The following is a 15025-nucleotide window of genomic DNA, read 5'->3' as shown; positions in this document are numbered from 1 at the left end:
ATGTTGTTGTACCATATTCCTTTAATCCACTGTGGACTAAACAGATGGGGGCGTTCCCCAAGGTGGCCTATCAGCTGCCAGATTGACCTGTTAAAGGGGATGGTGAGCGCAGAGACGAGAGGAGCGACCCACGAAAGGTGAGCAGGAGAAAAAGGAACGCGTGTAAGCCCGCACGTGTGTTGAAGGAACTGCTGCCTGACTGTGGGGCGCCGCGAGTCGTTCGGCGATCCAGTCCCAACGGCAGGAACAGCAACAGTGGGTGGCGATGGCCGCAATTCACAACAGGGCAGGGATGCCCCTCTGCCTGCATCTGACGGTGAGACGAGGGAGGCCGTGTGCAGGTGTGGAGTGGGGCGAGACTGTGCGGCGACGCGCTGTCAGGAGGAGACAGGTCTGCGACAGGAGCCCCCTCCTTGTTCTTCTGGCCGGCGTGGTTTCCATCCCGGAAGAGAAATTCCTCTCCTGTTTCAGATAAGGCACATTCGCCCACGTGTGGCTGTACTGTGGGATTATGGGACTGTGGGAGGATAATTTTAGCATATGGAAAACATTTTTTCAGCTTTGTTTTAATAGTGTATAGTTATTTCTGCCGGCAGGGTTTTTAGCGCATTGAGAACACTCTTTTTATTGTATATGGGGGATTTTAACTTGTATTTGTGATTCTGGCTGTGTTTTTTATGGAAATAAATGGTGTGTGTTCAAAGCCAGCTTAGTTTCTGTGCCCTGAGCGCTGACCCGCTTGCTCCCCTTCCTCTTGTATGTGAACGGACTTGGAGGTGAAGATTTAGGTCCACCAGTCTTAGCGGCTACATAATTTTGGCGTTTGTCAACAGGATACAAGTTTGGGAGCAGTGTTCAGTACCTGGGGTACAGATATAGATGATAGAATGCTAAGTGTTTAAATCAGCTACCCTTGTTGAGGGTTGTGAGCAAGGGGTGTACAGAAAAGACGTTTTATTGCCACGTGAGTATTCATGAGTAGTGTTCATCCACAAGGGATATCAGAGGAGCTGAGCTGAGAGGAGTCAGTGTTCTGATAATCCCATACATTAGCTATGCTATGTGGTCACGAAATGGAAGAACAGCAGGTTACCTGGATGTGGCAGTTGGACTGTATAACTCACCTATGCTGTAACTTTTCTAGGATGCATTCAAAGGAACTCGTTGGTAGCAGATTATTGCTGATGTTTCATGTGTTATGTGTAAAGAAGGGACTACCAGAGACACAGTAGCCAGCAAGGCCAAGTGTTGTTCAGCCACCCTCCTGGACAGAACACCTGAATGTTGTGACAGGGACTGTCACAGTTAAAATATGGGGGGATGTCACACAGTGGAAATTTGTATTTATCTTGTATATTGTTTTTATTCTGATTTTTAGTGTTTATTTATGAGTGTCGTTTTATTTGCATTGTTTTATTCTGTTGCTATTGCATGGGCTTTAGTGTTTTATGTGACACAGTTTTTAATCCACTGTGGACTGGCTACACATGGGACAAATTAGCTGATAGGGACCACCTGCTGAGGCATGGGTGTGTCCAGAGACTGGCCTATCAGCTGTGTAAAGACCTTTTAAAAGCAGGCTAGCTGAGCACTGAAGGAGAGAAGCCCAAGACTGGAAGGCTAATGCTAGATGGCCAGCGTGACACGGCGACCCAGTCCTGACCTCATGGAACGGCAACAGTAGGAGACAACGCGTGTGATTGGCAGCAGGGCAGAGGTTTACTATCTGTTATTTTACAGGACACCGATGCAAGGGGAGCTGTGGCGGTGGTCACATGATGGATTCGGGTGCAGAACGCAAGCTGGGCTGGGATATGATGGGCCAGTGGAAGGACAAGATGGGAGGCTCTTCCTTGTCTGCCGAAGACGGGGCTGGCGTGGACTCTGCTCTAAAGCCTGCTGATGGACCCATAATGAACATGTGGCATAATTATAGCAGGGGTTTGTTAGTGAATGTAGAAAATGGTAGTTTTACGGGTTCTAGGATTGTTTTATTTAGTTTTACTAAATTGACAACCTTGTATTACGTACATTTTAAGGGTGTTTTTATTTGTGCTCCCTGGCCCAGTAATAAACTGTTCCTGATCAGACCTGCTTCATCTCTGTGCCCTGGGTGTCTGACTCGCTTGCTCCCCCTTGTATTTTAAAGAATCTTTCTTTTTAGGAGGACATTCTGGCGCGACTGCTTTAGTGTCCCCATGTGTTACATACTATACTAATAATAGTGTACAGTATAATCCTAAATCTGCAAATGTTGAAAACTTCTATACAATCTCAATATTATGGAGGATCAGAAGAGTCAAAACACATCAAAATACATTTCATGCTTCATTAATAAATTGTGCAATAAAACACGAGTAAATTTATTTCATTTAAAAAAACATTTTTGAATTCCAATTTTTAAAAAGATTTTAAAATCTTTTAAAAAAATAAAATCAAAGATTTACTTTGTACATTTAAAACGGTGATTCTACTCCTCATTTGAAAATCCATTTCTTCACTGCATTTCCCTTTCCTGTTAGCTCAGGATTACCATATTAGGTATTAGCTGACCTCTGACCTTATATTCCACTTGTGTGGTGTCAGAGTCTCGTCTCTGTTTTTACAGAGGATGTGGCTCTGTTGGCTTCATCAGGTGATGGCCTCCAGCTCACAGTGGAGCTGTTCTCAGCAGAGTGTGAAGCCGTGTGAATGAGGATCAGCATCATGGTCCTCAGCTGGGAAAGGTTGGAGTGCCCACTCTGGGTCACAGACAAGTTCCTGCCCCAGGTGAAGGAGTCTGAGTATCTCAGGGTTGAGTAAAGAAGGGGGAGGGGAGCAGGAATCAGCAGACAGACTGTTGCTGCGGTAACAGTGAGGTAGACGCTGTACCGGTCTGTCGTGGTGAAGAGAGAGAGAGCTGAGCGTGACAGCGAAGCTCTAAATTTACCGGTCGATCTACGTCCCTGCCCTCACCTATGGTCACGAGCTGTGGGCAGTGACGGGAAGAACCAGATCGTGGTTACAAGTGGGGCAAATAAATTTTCTCTGAAGGGTAGCTGGTGTCTCCCTTGGAGACGGGGTGAGGAGAATCCCCTTCACAAAAACTAATCAAGTGAACAAGACTCTCCAGGAGGTAAACATTTAAATATCCAAGTCTACCATAAAGAGGAAAACTGCATGAAGGTAAACACAGATGGTGCATTACAATTCATTGCATGTGTTTTACATGAAGAATGGAGGATATACCGTCCACTTTCACTCTGTCTTTAGCAGCAAGTGGCTCTTTGTTGTTTGGCTAGCTGCACTGAAACAGGAGAATCCAGCTGTTAGCCGTAACGTTGGTGTTTGTAAAGCACTTTATAACCAAGGACTGTGTTTTTAATTTAAACATTAAACTATTAACCGACACTGATCAATGATGTTAATGATCACATCTGGACTCACCGAGCCTTTCTGCAGTTCCTCACAGCTGGAATCAGTCTCAGTCGTCCCTCCTTTGATGCTTTGTACTTCTGCAGGTCAAACTCATCCAGAACCTCCTCTGACATCTGCAGCATGAAGGCCAGAGCTGAGCAGTGGATCATAGAGAGGTCCTTTGACCTTTTCTTTGACTTCAGGAACTCTTGGATCTCCTGATGTACTGAGAGGTCGTTCATCTCCATCAGACAGTGGAAGATGTTGATGCTTCTGTCAGGAGAGGATTTAAACTTCTTGTTAATTTTCAGGCTCTCAATGACTCTCTGGATGGTTTCTGGACTGTTCTCTGTCTGACCCAGCAAACCTCCTAAGAGTCTCTGGTTGGACTCCAGACAGAGGCCATGAAGGAAGCGGACAAACAGGTCCAGGTGGCCATTTTTACTCTGGAGGGATTTCTCCATGGCTCGTTTAAGGAAATCATCCAGAGAGGACTCGTTGTATTTTCTTCCCAGGAAGTCCTTCAGCACCTCTGACTTCCTGTTGGTGAAACAGTGGAACATGTAGACCGCAGCCAGAAACTCCTGGATGCTCAGATGAACAAAGCAGTAGACTGGTTTCTGGAAGATCACACACTCTCTTTTGAAGATCTCTGTACAAACTCCTGAGTACACTGAGGCCTCTGTCACATCCAGACCACACTGCTCCAGGTCTTCTTGGTAGAACATGATGTTTCCTTTCTCCAGATGTTCAAACGCCAGCCTCCCCAGCTTCAGAAGAACTTCCCTGTCAGCCTCCGTCAGCTCCTGTGGACTCGTCTCATGTCCCTCGTGGTACTTGTTCTTCTTCCTCTTTGTCTGAACCAGCAGGAAGTGTGAGTACATGTCAGTCAGGGTCTTGGGCAGCTCTCCTCTCTGCTCTGTAGTCAACATGTGCTCCAGAACTGTAGCAGTGATCCAGCAGAAGACTGGGATTCTACACATGACGTGGAGGCTCCTGGATGTCTTCATGTGGGAGATGATTCTGCTGGACAGCTCTTCATCACTGAATCTCCTCCTGAAGTACTCCTCCTTCTGGGCGTCAGTGAAGCCTCGTACTTCTGTTAGCCTGTCAACACATGTAGGAGGGATCTGATTGGCCGCTGCAGGTCGGGAAGTTATCCAGACGAGAGCCGAGGGAAGCAGATTCCCCTGGATGAGGTTTGTCAGCAGCTGGCTGACTGATGACTTCTGTGTGACATCAGACAGCAGCTTCCTGTTGGTGAAATCCAATGAAAGTCTGCTTTCATCCAGGCCATCAAAGATGAACAAAAGCTGAGAGACAGCCAGCTTCTCTGCTGTGACCTTCTGTAGTGTTGGATGGAAAACATGGAGCAGCTCCAGAAGACTGTACTGCTCATCTCTGATCAGGTTCAGCTCCCTGAATGAAAGCAGAACCACCACACTGACATGTTGGTTCTCCAAGCCCTCTGCCCAGTCCAGAGTGAACTTCTGCACTGAGAAGGTTTTTCCAACACCAGCCACGCCGTTGGTCAGAACCACTCTGATGGGTCTCTGTTGGTCAGGTAAGGCTTTAAAGATGTCCTGGCACCTGATTGGAGTGTCATGGAGGGCGTCCATCTTGGAAGCTGTCTCCAGCTGCCTCACCTCATGTTGGCTATGAACCTCTTCACTCTGTCCCTCTGTGATGTAGAGCTCAGTGTAGATCCTGTTGAGGAGGGTTCTACTTCCTGTTTCATCACTTCCTTCAGTCACACGTTCACATCTCCTCCTCAGACTGATCTTATGTTCATCTAAAACCTCCTGCAGACCAACATCTGCTGAAAGAAAGAAAAACAGAAAGAAAACTCTTCAATGTCTGAACAACAACAAGAAGTCCAGTTTTCAGAAATGAGTCCATCAGCAGACAGATGTTCAGTCTTACTTTGTACACAGCTGCTCTGACTGGCTGTCTGCAGTCCAGCTCTGCTTCTGGATCTTTCTCCACACTGGGGACAGGACCAGTCTCCTGATGAAGCAGACTGGTCCCAGTATGAGGAGATGCACTGTCTGCAGAACCAGTGTCCACAGCTGGTAGAGACTGGATCCTTCAGGACGTCCTGACACAAAGCACAGCAGGACAGCTGCTCCTCCTCACAGACACCACTCCTCTTCCTCTTCCTCCCTCTGTGAACACATTTCTTTATCACTAAAATCATTGACTGTCAGTGACAAACATCCAGATTTGATGACACTGTGCAGAAGCTCTGATGGTCACAGAGAAAAGTCAAAGTGGAGAAACTTGTGTTTGAGTTCAGAATCCAAGTTTCCTTTGCTGTTCCTGCCTGTCTTATTAAACACAGAGTGATCAGCCTACAAACTCCACAGTAAAAGCCTTCATCACAGAGCTGATTATGTCCTTCACTGGATGTACTGGAAGTTTGGGATCCATCACTTTCAACTGACCTTTGACCTCCTCTAAAAACTGTGGTGGAGCAGCGGTGTCACATTCAGAGCTTTCAGCTTTATTTTGAAAGAGTTCAGTCATCAGGAAGTGAACTTCTGGGTTCTGATTTTCTTTCTATTGTTTTACAGAAGTGAAGAAGAAGAACTAAAAGCTTTGAAATGATCTGAGTGATATTTTTGAACATTGCCACCAAATTGAGTTCAACCTCCAGCAGTAACTTTGTTTCATGATGCCTCCCTGATGATGTGATGTTTGATTACAAACCTGTTTATGTGTTAGACATTAATCACATGAACACAGGCAGAAAAAAGAAGCCAATGAAACAAATGACAGAAACGTGTTCATTCACTGCCATGATCCATATTTTATATGTACAGATGTTTGTAAAGAACACGTGTGCAGCGCTTTGTTCTGAGTATCTGCTGTCAGCACACAGTGCAGCAATAACTACAACCACACGTTTCTGTAGATCCTGAACATCAGCCTGGAGGAATCTGACCTCAGGTCTGCACACAGAGGAGCTTCACCTCTGGGATGATGCTGGCTTCAGCTCCTTCTACAATCAGGCAGAAGCTTCTGCACCATCAGGACACAAACAGAGAGGAGCTTCTATCCTCAGACCATCCAAGTCCTAAATCAGAACATGCTCCCCTCATAGCATCACCATCAGGGTTTCAACAGGACCTTACATCATGTTCTTGTCTCACTGTCATATTTCAGATCATGTCTGATTCATTATGACGTCACACGCTGCTACACTGATCCTGCTGCTTCATTACTGCTGATATTACTCTGCTCACTCTGTTCAGTTACTCTGTTGACATCACTTTGCTCATTTGCTTTGTTCTGCTTGCACTGCTCTGTCAGTACATGCTGTGCTAATGTGGCACAAAGCACTAACATTACATCTGCACAATGTTTCATTATTTCATTTAATGATTGTTTCTAATGTTTTGTCCAGTCACAGGAGCAGCTCAGCACATTTCACTGTGTTGTACGTGTATGACGATGCCTGTGACAAATAAACAGCCTCGGACTCTTCAATCTTCTGCATTTCTTTGGAGATCAGCTCAGTGGCCTGTTGAGACCATCTTTCTGTTTCTGATGACTCAGTTCAGATTATTATCCTGATACTTTCTCCATGTCACACACGGTGTAATGTCACTGTCATGGTCCCCGCACCTCGCCAGCTGACGTCAGTCAGACGCCTTGTTTTGTTTATTCTCCCTCTCTTGCCTCTGCTCTCTCTTTCTCTCTCGCTCTCTCCCGCTCTCTCTTTCTCCTGCCGGGGCGGAGCTCAGTGTGGGCTCCCGCCCCTGGCCCACGCACCTGGGGATGATCAGTACACCTGCTGCTGATTATGAATTAGAGGGCTACTCAACTCGTCGCTGGATCGTTGAGCCATCAGCGTCAGTCGTCCTGCAATCTGCAAAGTTTAGTATGCCTGAACCTGGAGACTAACCGTTTATCTGTATGTGTGTAGATTCCCCCCTGGACCCGTTCCCTGTGCACTGTGACTGAGCGTGAGCAAGAGTGGTGGTGGAGAGAAGAGGAGCTGTAGAAATCCTCCCTTCCTGGACTCCTGCCCCTTTCACTCCCGGACCCTGGAACCCCGGCCCCTTTTCCCCCCAAACACCTTTGTATATATATTTCACTGTGGAGAGCACTGTAAATAAATTCACTCTTGTTTGAAGGAGTTTGTGGTCTGCGCCTGAGTCTGTGTCACTAGTCGTGACAGTCACCATGTTACACACAGAGCTGTTCTGTTCCTCGTCACTAAATTCAAAGCTTATGTTGGCCGTATCTGTTCTGGGCTGTCAGAGGCAGTAAAATGATTCTCACAGACTGATGCTACAGATTTCTTTCACAGACTCGTTTCCAACAGTATTATAAACAGTAGGGCTGCTACGATTAGTCGACTAGTCACGATTATGTCGACTATTAAAATCGTCGACGACTAATTTAATAGTCGACGCGTCGTTTGAAGCTTTGTAAGATCACAAAAGATGCAGGAATAATAATAGTAGGATTTAAGAGTATAACAATGGACTGAAACAGAAGATGGCAGCACTGCATGTACAAGGATGCCAGCTGCCGCTAAACCCCGAAGAAGAAGTAGCTCTGTCCCAGAATTCATAGCGCGGCCCAGCTCAGTTTCCAACAATGGCGGCAGTTAGTTAGTTTTAATATTACTCTTATTATTCGTTTTGGGTCACAAAATAAATGTTTAACATATTTTTTAAGCGAAAATGTAGCTGTGTAAACTTCAAATATCTGCTCAGTTTATCAGGACACCACATATTTTCAAAAGCGCTCCGACGTTTTCGGAGACGTCTGTTAGTCACTAGCTCGATAGCTAGCCGGGGGCTAGGTCACTAGCGCCGTGAGAACACCGGACTCCCGGCGAATCGTTTTCAAACCCACCGCCGTCTTTCGCTACTCGGGTTAAATATATATAAGTTATTTACATAACTTAAAAATGTTATTGTTTGGCTTTTTTTGTATTTTATTTGTTCCTGAGTAAATCGGTTTGGTTGAGATTAAAGTTACAGTTTTTACACAGCTGAATAAACGTCAAGCAGACAACTGATTATCAGAAGTGTGAGATGCTGGAGAATATACTCCGGTGTCCTGTTATATTTTAGATAGCAAGGAGTTTATTAAACTTCACCGAAACAATCTGCAAATTTCATTAAAATTTAATAAACTATCATCTTGTCTTTATTTTTAGTTAGCACATACCTTAAACACTTAAAGCTGTAAGCAGAGATGGGCAGTAACGCGTTACTGTAATCTGATTACTTTTTTCAAGTAACGAGTAAAGTAAGGGATTACTATTGCAAAAACGGTAATTAGATTACCGTTACTTTCCCGTAGGAACACTGCGTTACTGAAACCGTGATTTTTTTGCCAGAATGTCTCATGACAGTGACCTAAGCGAGTGCGACATTCGTGAAAACAGCTGTGTGCAGATCAACAATGGATCATATATCGAGTGTGGGAGAGAGTATGAGCGTGCAGCGTTTAAAGCGTGGAAGTACTGACCTTACTTTGAGTTTGAGTCCATAAAAAGTGACAAAAACAGTGTCCGTTGTGCGTGGGAAGAAAACTTCTTTTTACAGCGAAAAAACCCCTAAACTTCCAAGCAAGCACCGAGTGCGCTACCACGTAATGGGAAACTCACAGAGAAACTCGCGGATTCTTCAAATGACCACTGCGGCACACCTGCACCAGGGTAAACCTCCGCCTACCGTAGTCCTGCTTTACAGGTGAAAATAGAGCAACAGGGCCGCTGAGTCTTTGATGTTATTTATTTTCTGCTGTGTTTTACTTGCATCTATTTGAAAGAGTGAGTGTAAACACAAAAATATATATATGAATAAATATGAATATGTTTTATGTGCTGGACTGTGCAGAAAATAAGTTTAAATGTTAAACAAATTTCTTCCAGTCAGAGAATGTTGCATATAATAAAATTTTTGCTTGATGCATAAAGTTAAAAGATTAAAACTAATAAAACAAGTTTTAAAAAGAGACTTTTCCATTTGATTACATTCTGTATGATGGATTATGCAGAAAAAGTAGAATTGGGCTGAAAGATCTATCACTTTATCACCTCTTCAGGTTGTAAATCGTGTTTTTAAAAAAGTAACTAAGTAACTAAGTAATTAATTACTTTTGAAAATAAGTAATCAGTAAAGTAACGGGATTACCTTTTTGGGGAAGTAATCAGTAATTAGTTACTGATTACTTTTTTCAAGTAACTTGACCAACACTGGCTGTAAGCTAATGATAGTTATATAAGAGCAGATGCTGCTGGTGCAATAAACTGTACGTTTTACTTCCAATGGATGATGATCTGATTAGTCGCCTAATCGCAAAAATAATTGGTGACTAGTCGACTATCAAAATAATTGTTTGTGGCAGCCCTAATAAACAGTGATGTCACCGTCTCCTCCTGCTGACAAACACCTTCACACAGCTCCTCCAACCAGCTGAACTAACTGACTTTCACAGCACTGAATAGACTATGTGCACGTTAGCATATGCTACTTCCGGTGCGGAAACTCCTGTGGGGAGCTTTGTTTCCGGTGTCCTATTCGCGCCTTGTTTACGGTCCAAAACAAGTTAAGCAAATGAATGAATCAAATGGCGATTTACATTTCTATAGATGTCTTGGGCATTTATATGATGTTCTTCGACTTGTCGATATTTTTCTCCTGCGCCCCAGAGCAAAAGAGAAAAGGGATTCAAATGTTATATTTCTCAGCTGTCCCTCGTTTATCGCGGGTGTTATGTTCTAAAAATAACCAGCGATAGGTGAAATCAAGTAGCCAATTTTATTTTTTGACGGTGCAAAACGTTTCGTGGACATCGTGGACATACAGTACTGCACTTCAGAGTCACACTGCTAGCAATCGATGCAGCGATTCTGTACTGTACAGGAGAGACGTCACGGAGGAGATCGTCTGCAGCGATCAGGACGCAGGACACAATGTGACGTAAAAATAAGCATGCAAACTTGCACTAAAAAAATCTGCGAAACAGCGAGGTGAAAGGTGAACCGCGTTATAGCGAGGGACCGCTGTAATTTTGAAGGTAAGTCACAACATACCCTTTGTACATACTAATGTATAGAAACCGTTACCAGCAATCATTCATTTTTTGTGTGGCTTTTTTCACGGTTTGTTAACATGCTGTGTAGGTGTGTACTTGACTAGCTGATCTCGACATAATGGGGAAACATCTGGTTTGACTATTCTTCACCTGTAGTTTGAATGCTGAACATTTGCCTGTTTAAATCATAAGACCAGTCACTATACAGAGATGTGCTTCTGAATGTGGACGATGTGTCTTCTGCTGCAGTGATGCAGTTCTGCTTGTGTTGAGTGATGTAAACAACTGATTGATCTAAACTCTTTAAACGTCAAAATTGATCATTAGATTTTTTATGACACAACAGTGGTGAGTGTTCCCACCTTCTGCTCTTCGTAACTTAACACGATCTTTCCGTTTTCAAGTTTTGGAGGATATCTTCACAGTAGCAATTGACCGCAAAGTAAAGCTACCGGAAATGCACAACCCTACATCCGGTCTCAAACCAGGAAGTTAGCATTTTCTCGTGCACAGGGTCAATTTTAACTCTGGCTTTAATCATCTTATATTTTCTCCTCTTATCAATAATCCATCTGTGGAAACTCTGCAGAGGGGAAACAACCTCACAGGTTATCAGACCTGTTAACACCTGTTTCTGTCACAGCCTCACAATTCTGTTTGATTCATGTATAGACACACATTTGTTCTTATTAAAATAAAATCAACTGAAAAACAAATTACCTTTTTAAATATTAAAAGCAGATTTTATATTAGATAATTTCTAAGAAAACTAATAATCAAGTCCAATATCCTTCTCTCACTGGGTCATCTTTGTCTAGTTTAAGTTTTAGATCATCCATCCATTTGCTTCCACTTGTCCTTTTCAGGATCACGGGGTCATAGGGCGAGAGGCATTGTCGACCCTGGAAAGGTCGCTAGTCTGTCGCAGGGCTAACACACAGAGACAGACAACCATTCATACTCACAATTTAGATTGACCAATTAACCTATCCCCACTAACTGTAATAATAAAGTGGTCAACAACTTCAAACACCTATAAATGAGTTAGCAGATCTCTTACATGGTCAGCTGGGGTCCATGACTGAAGAACGTTGTTGGTGCAGGTTCATCACTGAAGTGTACAGGATTTTCTTTGGACCAGTCACTCCTCACAGACACACAGCTGGATACTGGAGACTGTGACCTCTGACCTCTGCAAACAGAAAAAAAACATTTCTTTTCATATGTGGACACATAGAGCTGTGTGTCATCAGCATAGCAGTGAAAATGTATGCTATGTCTTCTGATGATACTGCCTAAGGCAGGGGTCGGCAACCTGCGGCTCTTTAGTCTTTATTTTGCGGCTCCGTGTGGTTTGGGAAAATAAATTAAAAGTATTTAGCTGAAGTGTATTTTATTTGTGTTTAGTTCTTTTTTAACTTGTAGTTCTAAATTGGAAGAATATTGTGATATTGAAATAAAAAAATAAAATTATATTTTATTATTTTTTCATCGCTCAAAATAAGCGTCACACTCGTGGAAGCCGGTGTACCCGCCGAAACGCCATGCATTTATCGAGACTTTCAGCCCCAGGTAGGCCAATTATGGATCTTCGGATCCACATTATGTCAGCAGCTCCACCGTGAACTACGTTAAAAACAAACACCGCTCACGCCTCACAGACGACAGCTTACAGTCCTGCGTAAAGATGAAAGTGACTTCGTAAAGCCCCGATTTGCAGACACTGTGTGCAGAGGTTCAGGAGCAGAAGTCCCGTTGTAAACATATCACGGCAGACCCGACGATGTTTGCATGAACACGCTTTTCAGCTTCTCTTTATTGACCGCTTTTCACACACGGTTGCTGTACGCACACAGCCGGCTGTAGCTTTGCAGCTCACAGCCCGACACACACCAACACAACAGCACAGACGTTAAGGCGGCGAGGCGTGATTGCGGGTGCCGCTCAGGTGCCTCCGCCTCCCCTGCAGCGGCGCTGCAGACCACGCCCCGCCACACACCTTAACCAGGTAAAATACACATGTAGGCAGAATTTTGCAAATATCTATTTGTCATCTTTCAGCAGCATAGAGCTTTTTTTCCAATTATTTTTTAAAAGTCAGCTCAAGGCTCCAAAAGCCCAAAGGAGATATAAGGGTGGCGGCTCACAGCAGTTTTTGTTTGCTACATCATTTTAGTTCAGCTGGGTGTCTTTCCTTTGGCTATATTTCTTTAATAGTTCAAATGTGTTCATTACATAAATACAGTAACATGTAATTTTCTCTGTAGCACTTCATGGATTTCATAAGCAACACACCTTAGTTGCTCTGTGGATTCTTTTAAAAAGCAATTAAAAACTTTTCTTTTCAAACAAGCCTTTTGTTGATCTGCGTATTTTATATTCTTTACATTATTTACATTTGATCTTTTACATTGTGTATAATGTCTATTGATTGTACTGTTTAATTTAATATTTGTATACAGCACTTTGTGGCTGCCTGTCTGTGAAAAGCACTTAATACCTTTCTGCTTTACTTACTTAATTTAGTTGTTCACACAAAGCATAAAGGTAAAAAAAAAAACAATACATACAGTGTTATCTTCATTTTAGATTTCAAAAAGTATTTGCGGCTCTCAGTGTTTCCTTTTGCGTGGAAACCGGGTCCAAGTGGCTCTTTGGGTGTTAAAGGTTGCTGACCCATGGCCTAAGGGAAGCATGTATAATGTAAACAGAATTGGTCCTAGCACTGAACCCTGTGGAACATCATAATTGACCTCAGTGTGTGAAGATGAATTCCTAGAGTATTTAAAAGTAGAATGGGAGGGAGAGCCTTCAGTTTTCAGGCCCTTCTTCTGTGGAACCAGCTTCCAGTTTGGATTCAGGAGACAGACACTATCTCTACTTTCAAGATTAGGCTTCAAACTTTCTTTTTTGCTAAAGCATATAGTTAGGGCTGGACCAGGTGACCCTGAATCCTCCGTTCATTTAAGGAGACTACTCTGTAGGAGCTCACATACAGTTTGTTGTTGTCATGACAACAACTCCAATGTAAAGTGCATACACAAAATAAACTAACACATGTTAAAAAACAAAGTTTTACTTTGAGGGTGAACAGCCTGGGTCTGTTTCATTGCATGTTTTGGTCCAAAATGACAGATGAAGGGTAAAGTAGATTCATTTGCATCAGCAGGAAAATACACCCAAAACGAGCATCATCATACACAGACCACTGTTAGGAATAAACTATGATGTCAGTGATAGAATTACAGTTAGCAGATCTCTTACATGGTCAGCTGGGGTCTATGACTGAAGGACATTGTTGCTGCAGGTTCATCACTGAAGTGTACAGGATTTTCTTTGGACCAGTCACTCCTCACAGACACACAGCTGGATACTGGAGACTGTGACCTCTGACCTCTGCAAACAGAAAAAAAACATATTTCTTTTCATATGTGGACACATAGAGCTGTGTGTCATCAGCATAGCAGTGAAAATGTATGCTACAGTGGGGCAAAAAAGTATTTAGTCAGCCACCGATTGTGCAAGTTCCCCCACTTAAAATGATGACAGAGGTCAGTAATTTGCACCAGAGGTACACTTCAACTGTGAGAGACAGAATGTGGAAAAAAAAAAAAAAAATCCATGAATTCACATGGTAGGATTTGTAAAGAATTTATTCGTAAATCAGGGTGGAAAATAAGTATTTGGTCACCTCAAACAAGGAAAATCTCTGGCTCTCACAGACCTGTAACGTCTTCTGTAAGAAGCTTTTCTGTCCCCCACTCGTTACCTGTATGAATGGCACCTGTTTGAACTCATCATCTGTATAAAAGACACCTGTCCACAGCCTCAAACAGTCAGACTCCAAACTCCGCCATGGCCAAGACCAAAGAGCTTTCGAAGGACACCAGGAAAAGTATTGTAGACCTGCACCAGACTGGGAAGAGTGAATCTACAATAGGCAAGCAGCTTGGTGTGAAAAAATCAACTGTGGGAGCAATCATCAGAAAATGGAAGACATACAAGACCACTGATAATCTCCCTCGATCTGGGGCTCCACGCAAGATCTCATCCCGTGGGGTCAAAATGATCATGAGAACGGTGAGCAAAGATCCCAGAACCACACAGGGGGACCTGGTGAATGACCTGCAGAGAGCTGGGACCAAAGTAACAAAGGTCACCATCAGTAACACACTACAACGGCAGGGAATCAAATCCCGCAGTGCCAGACGTGTTCCGCTGCTGAAGCCAGTGCATGTCCAGGCCCGTCTGAAGTTTGCCAGAGAGCACATGGATGATACAGCAGAGGATTGTTTTCATCTGACCACATGACATTCTCCCAAAGTAGAACTTTTTGGTACAAACTCAACTCGTCGTGTTTGGAGGAAGAAGAATACTGAGTTGCATCCCAAGAACACCATACCTACTGTGAAGCATGGGGGTGGAAACATCATGCTATGGGGCTGTTTTTCTGCCAAGGGGACAGGACGACTGATCCGTGTTAAGGACAGAATGAATGGGGCCATGTATCGTGAGATTTTGAGCCAAAACCTCCTTCCATCAGTGAGAACTTTGAAGATGAAACGAG

General features: G+C 43.6%; 1 protein-coding gene across 21 annotated transcripts in view; it reads right to left on the bottom strand.

Annotated features, from left to right (window-relative positions):
- Window positions 1-15025, bottom strand: part of LOC120745008 (NACHT, LRR and PYD domains-containing protein 12-like) — a 108476-nt gene that overhangs the window by 77910 nt on the left and 15541 nt on the right. For 14 of the 21 annotated variants that reach the window (XM_040049612.1, XM_040049610.1, XM_040049608.1 and 11 more), the window contains 4 exons: window positions 13723-13854; window positions 11519-11650; window positions 5320-5561; window positions 3427-5215 (listed from right to left, as the gene is read on the bottom strand). In XM_040049612.1, the coding sequence (XP_039905546.1) occupies window positions 3427-5215; window positions 5320-5561; window positions 11519-11650; window positions 13723-13854 (2295 nt within the window). Of the gene's footprint in view, window positions 1-3198; window positions 3287-3426; window positions 5216-5319; window positions 5562-11518; window positions 11651-13722; window positions 13855-15025 lie in introns of those variants that run through there. The other 7 variants (XM_040049613.1, XM_040049614.1, XM_040049623.1 and 4 more) reach the window with 7 other exon arrangements.

Source organism: Simochromis diagramma, unplaced genomic scaffold (genome assembly GCF_900408965.1).
Source record: "Simochromis diagramma unplaced genomic scaffold, fSimDia1.1 OVJJ01000351.1, whole genome shotgun sequence".
Lineage (NCBI taxonomy): Eukaryota > Metazoa > Chordata > Actinopteri > Cichliformes > Cichlidae > Simochromis > Simochromis diagramma.
The sequence above is the reverse complement of the archived record's forward strand: the minus strand, read 5'-3'. Positions and strand labels throughout refer to the sequence as shown.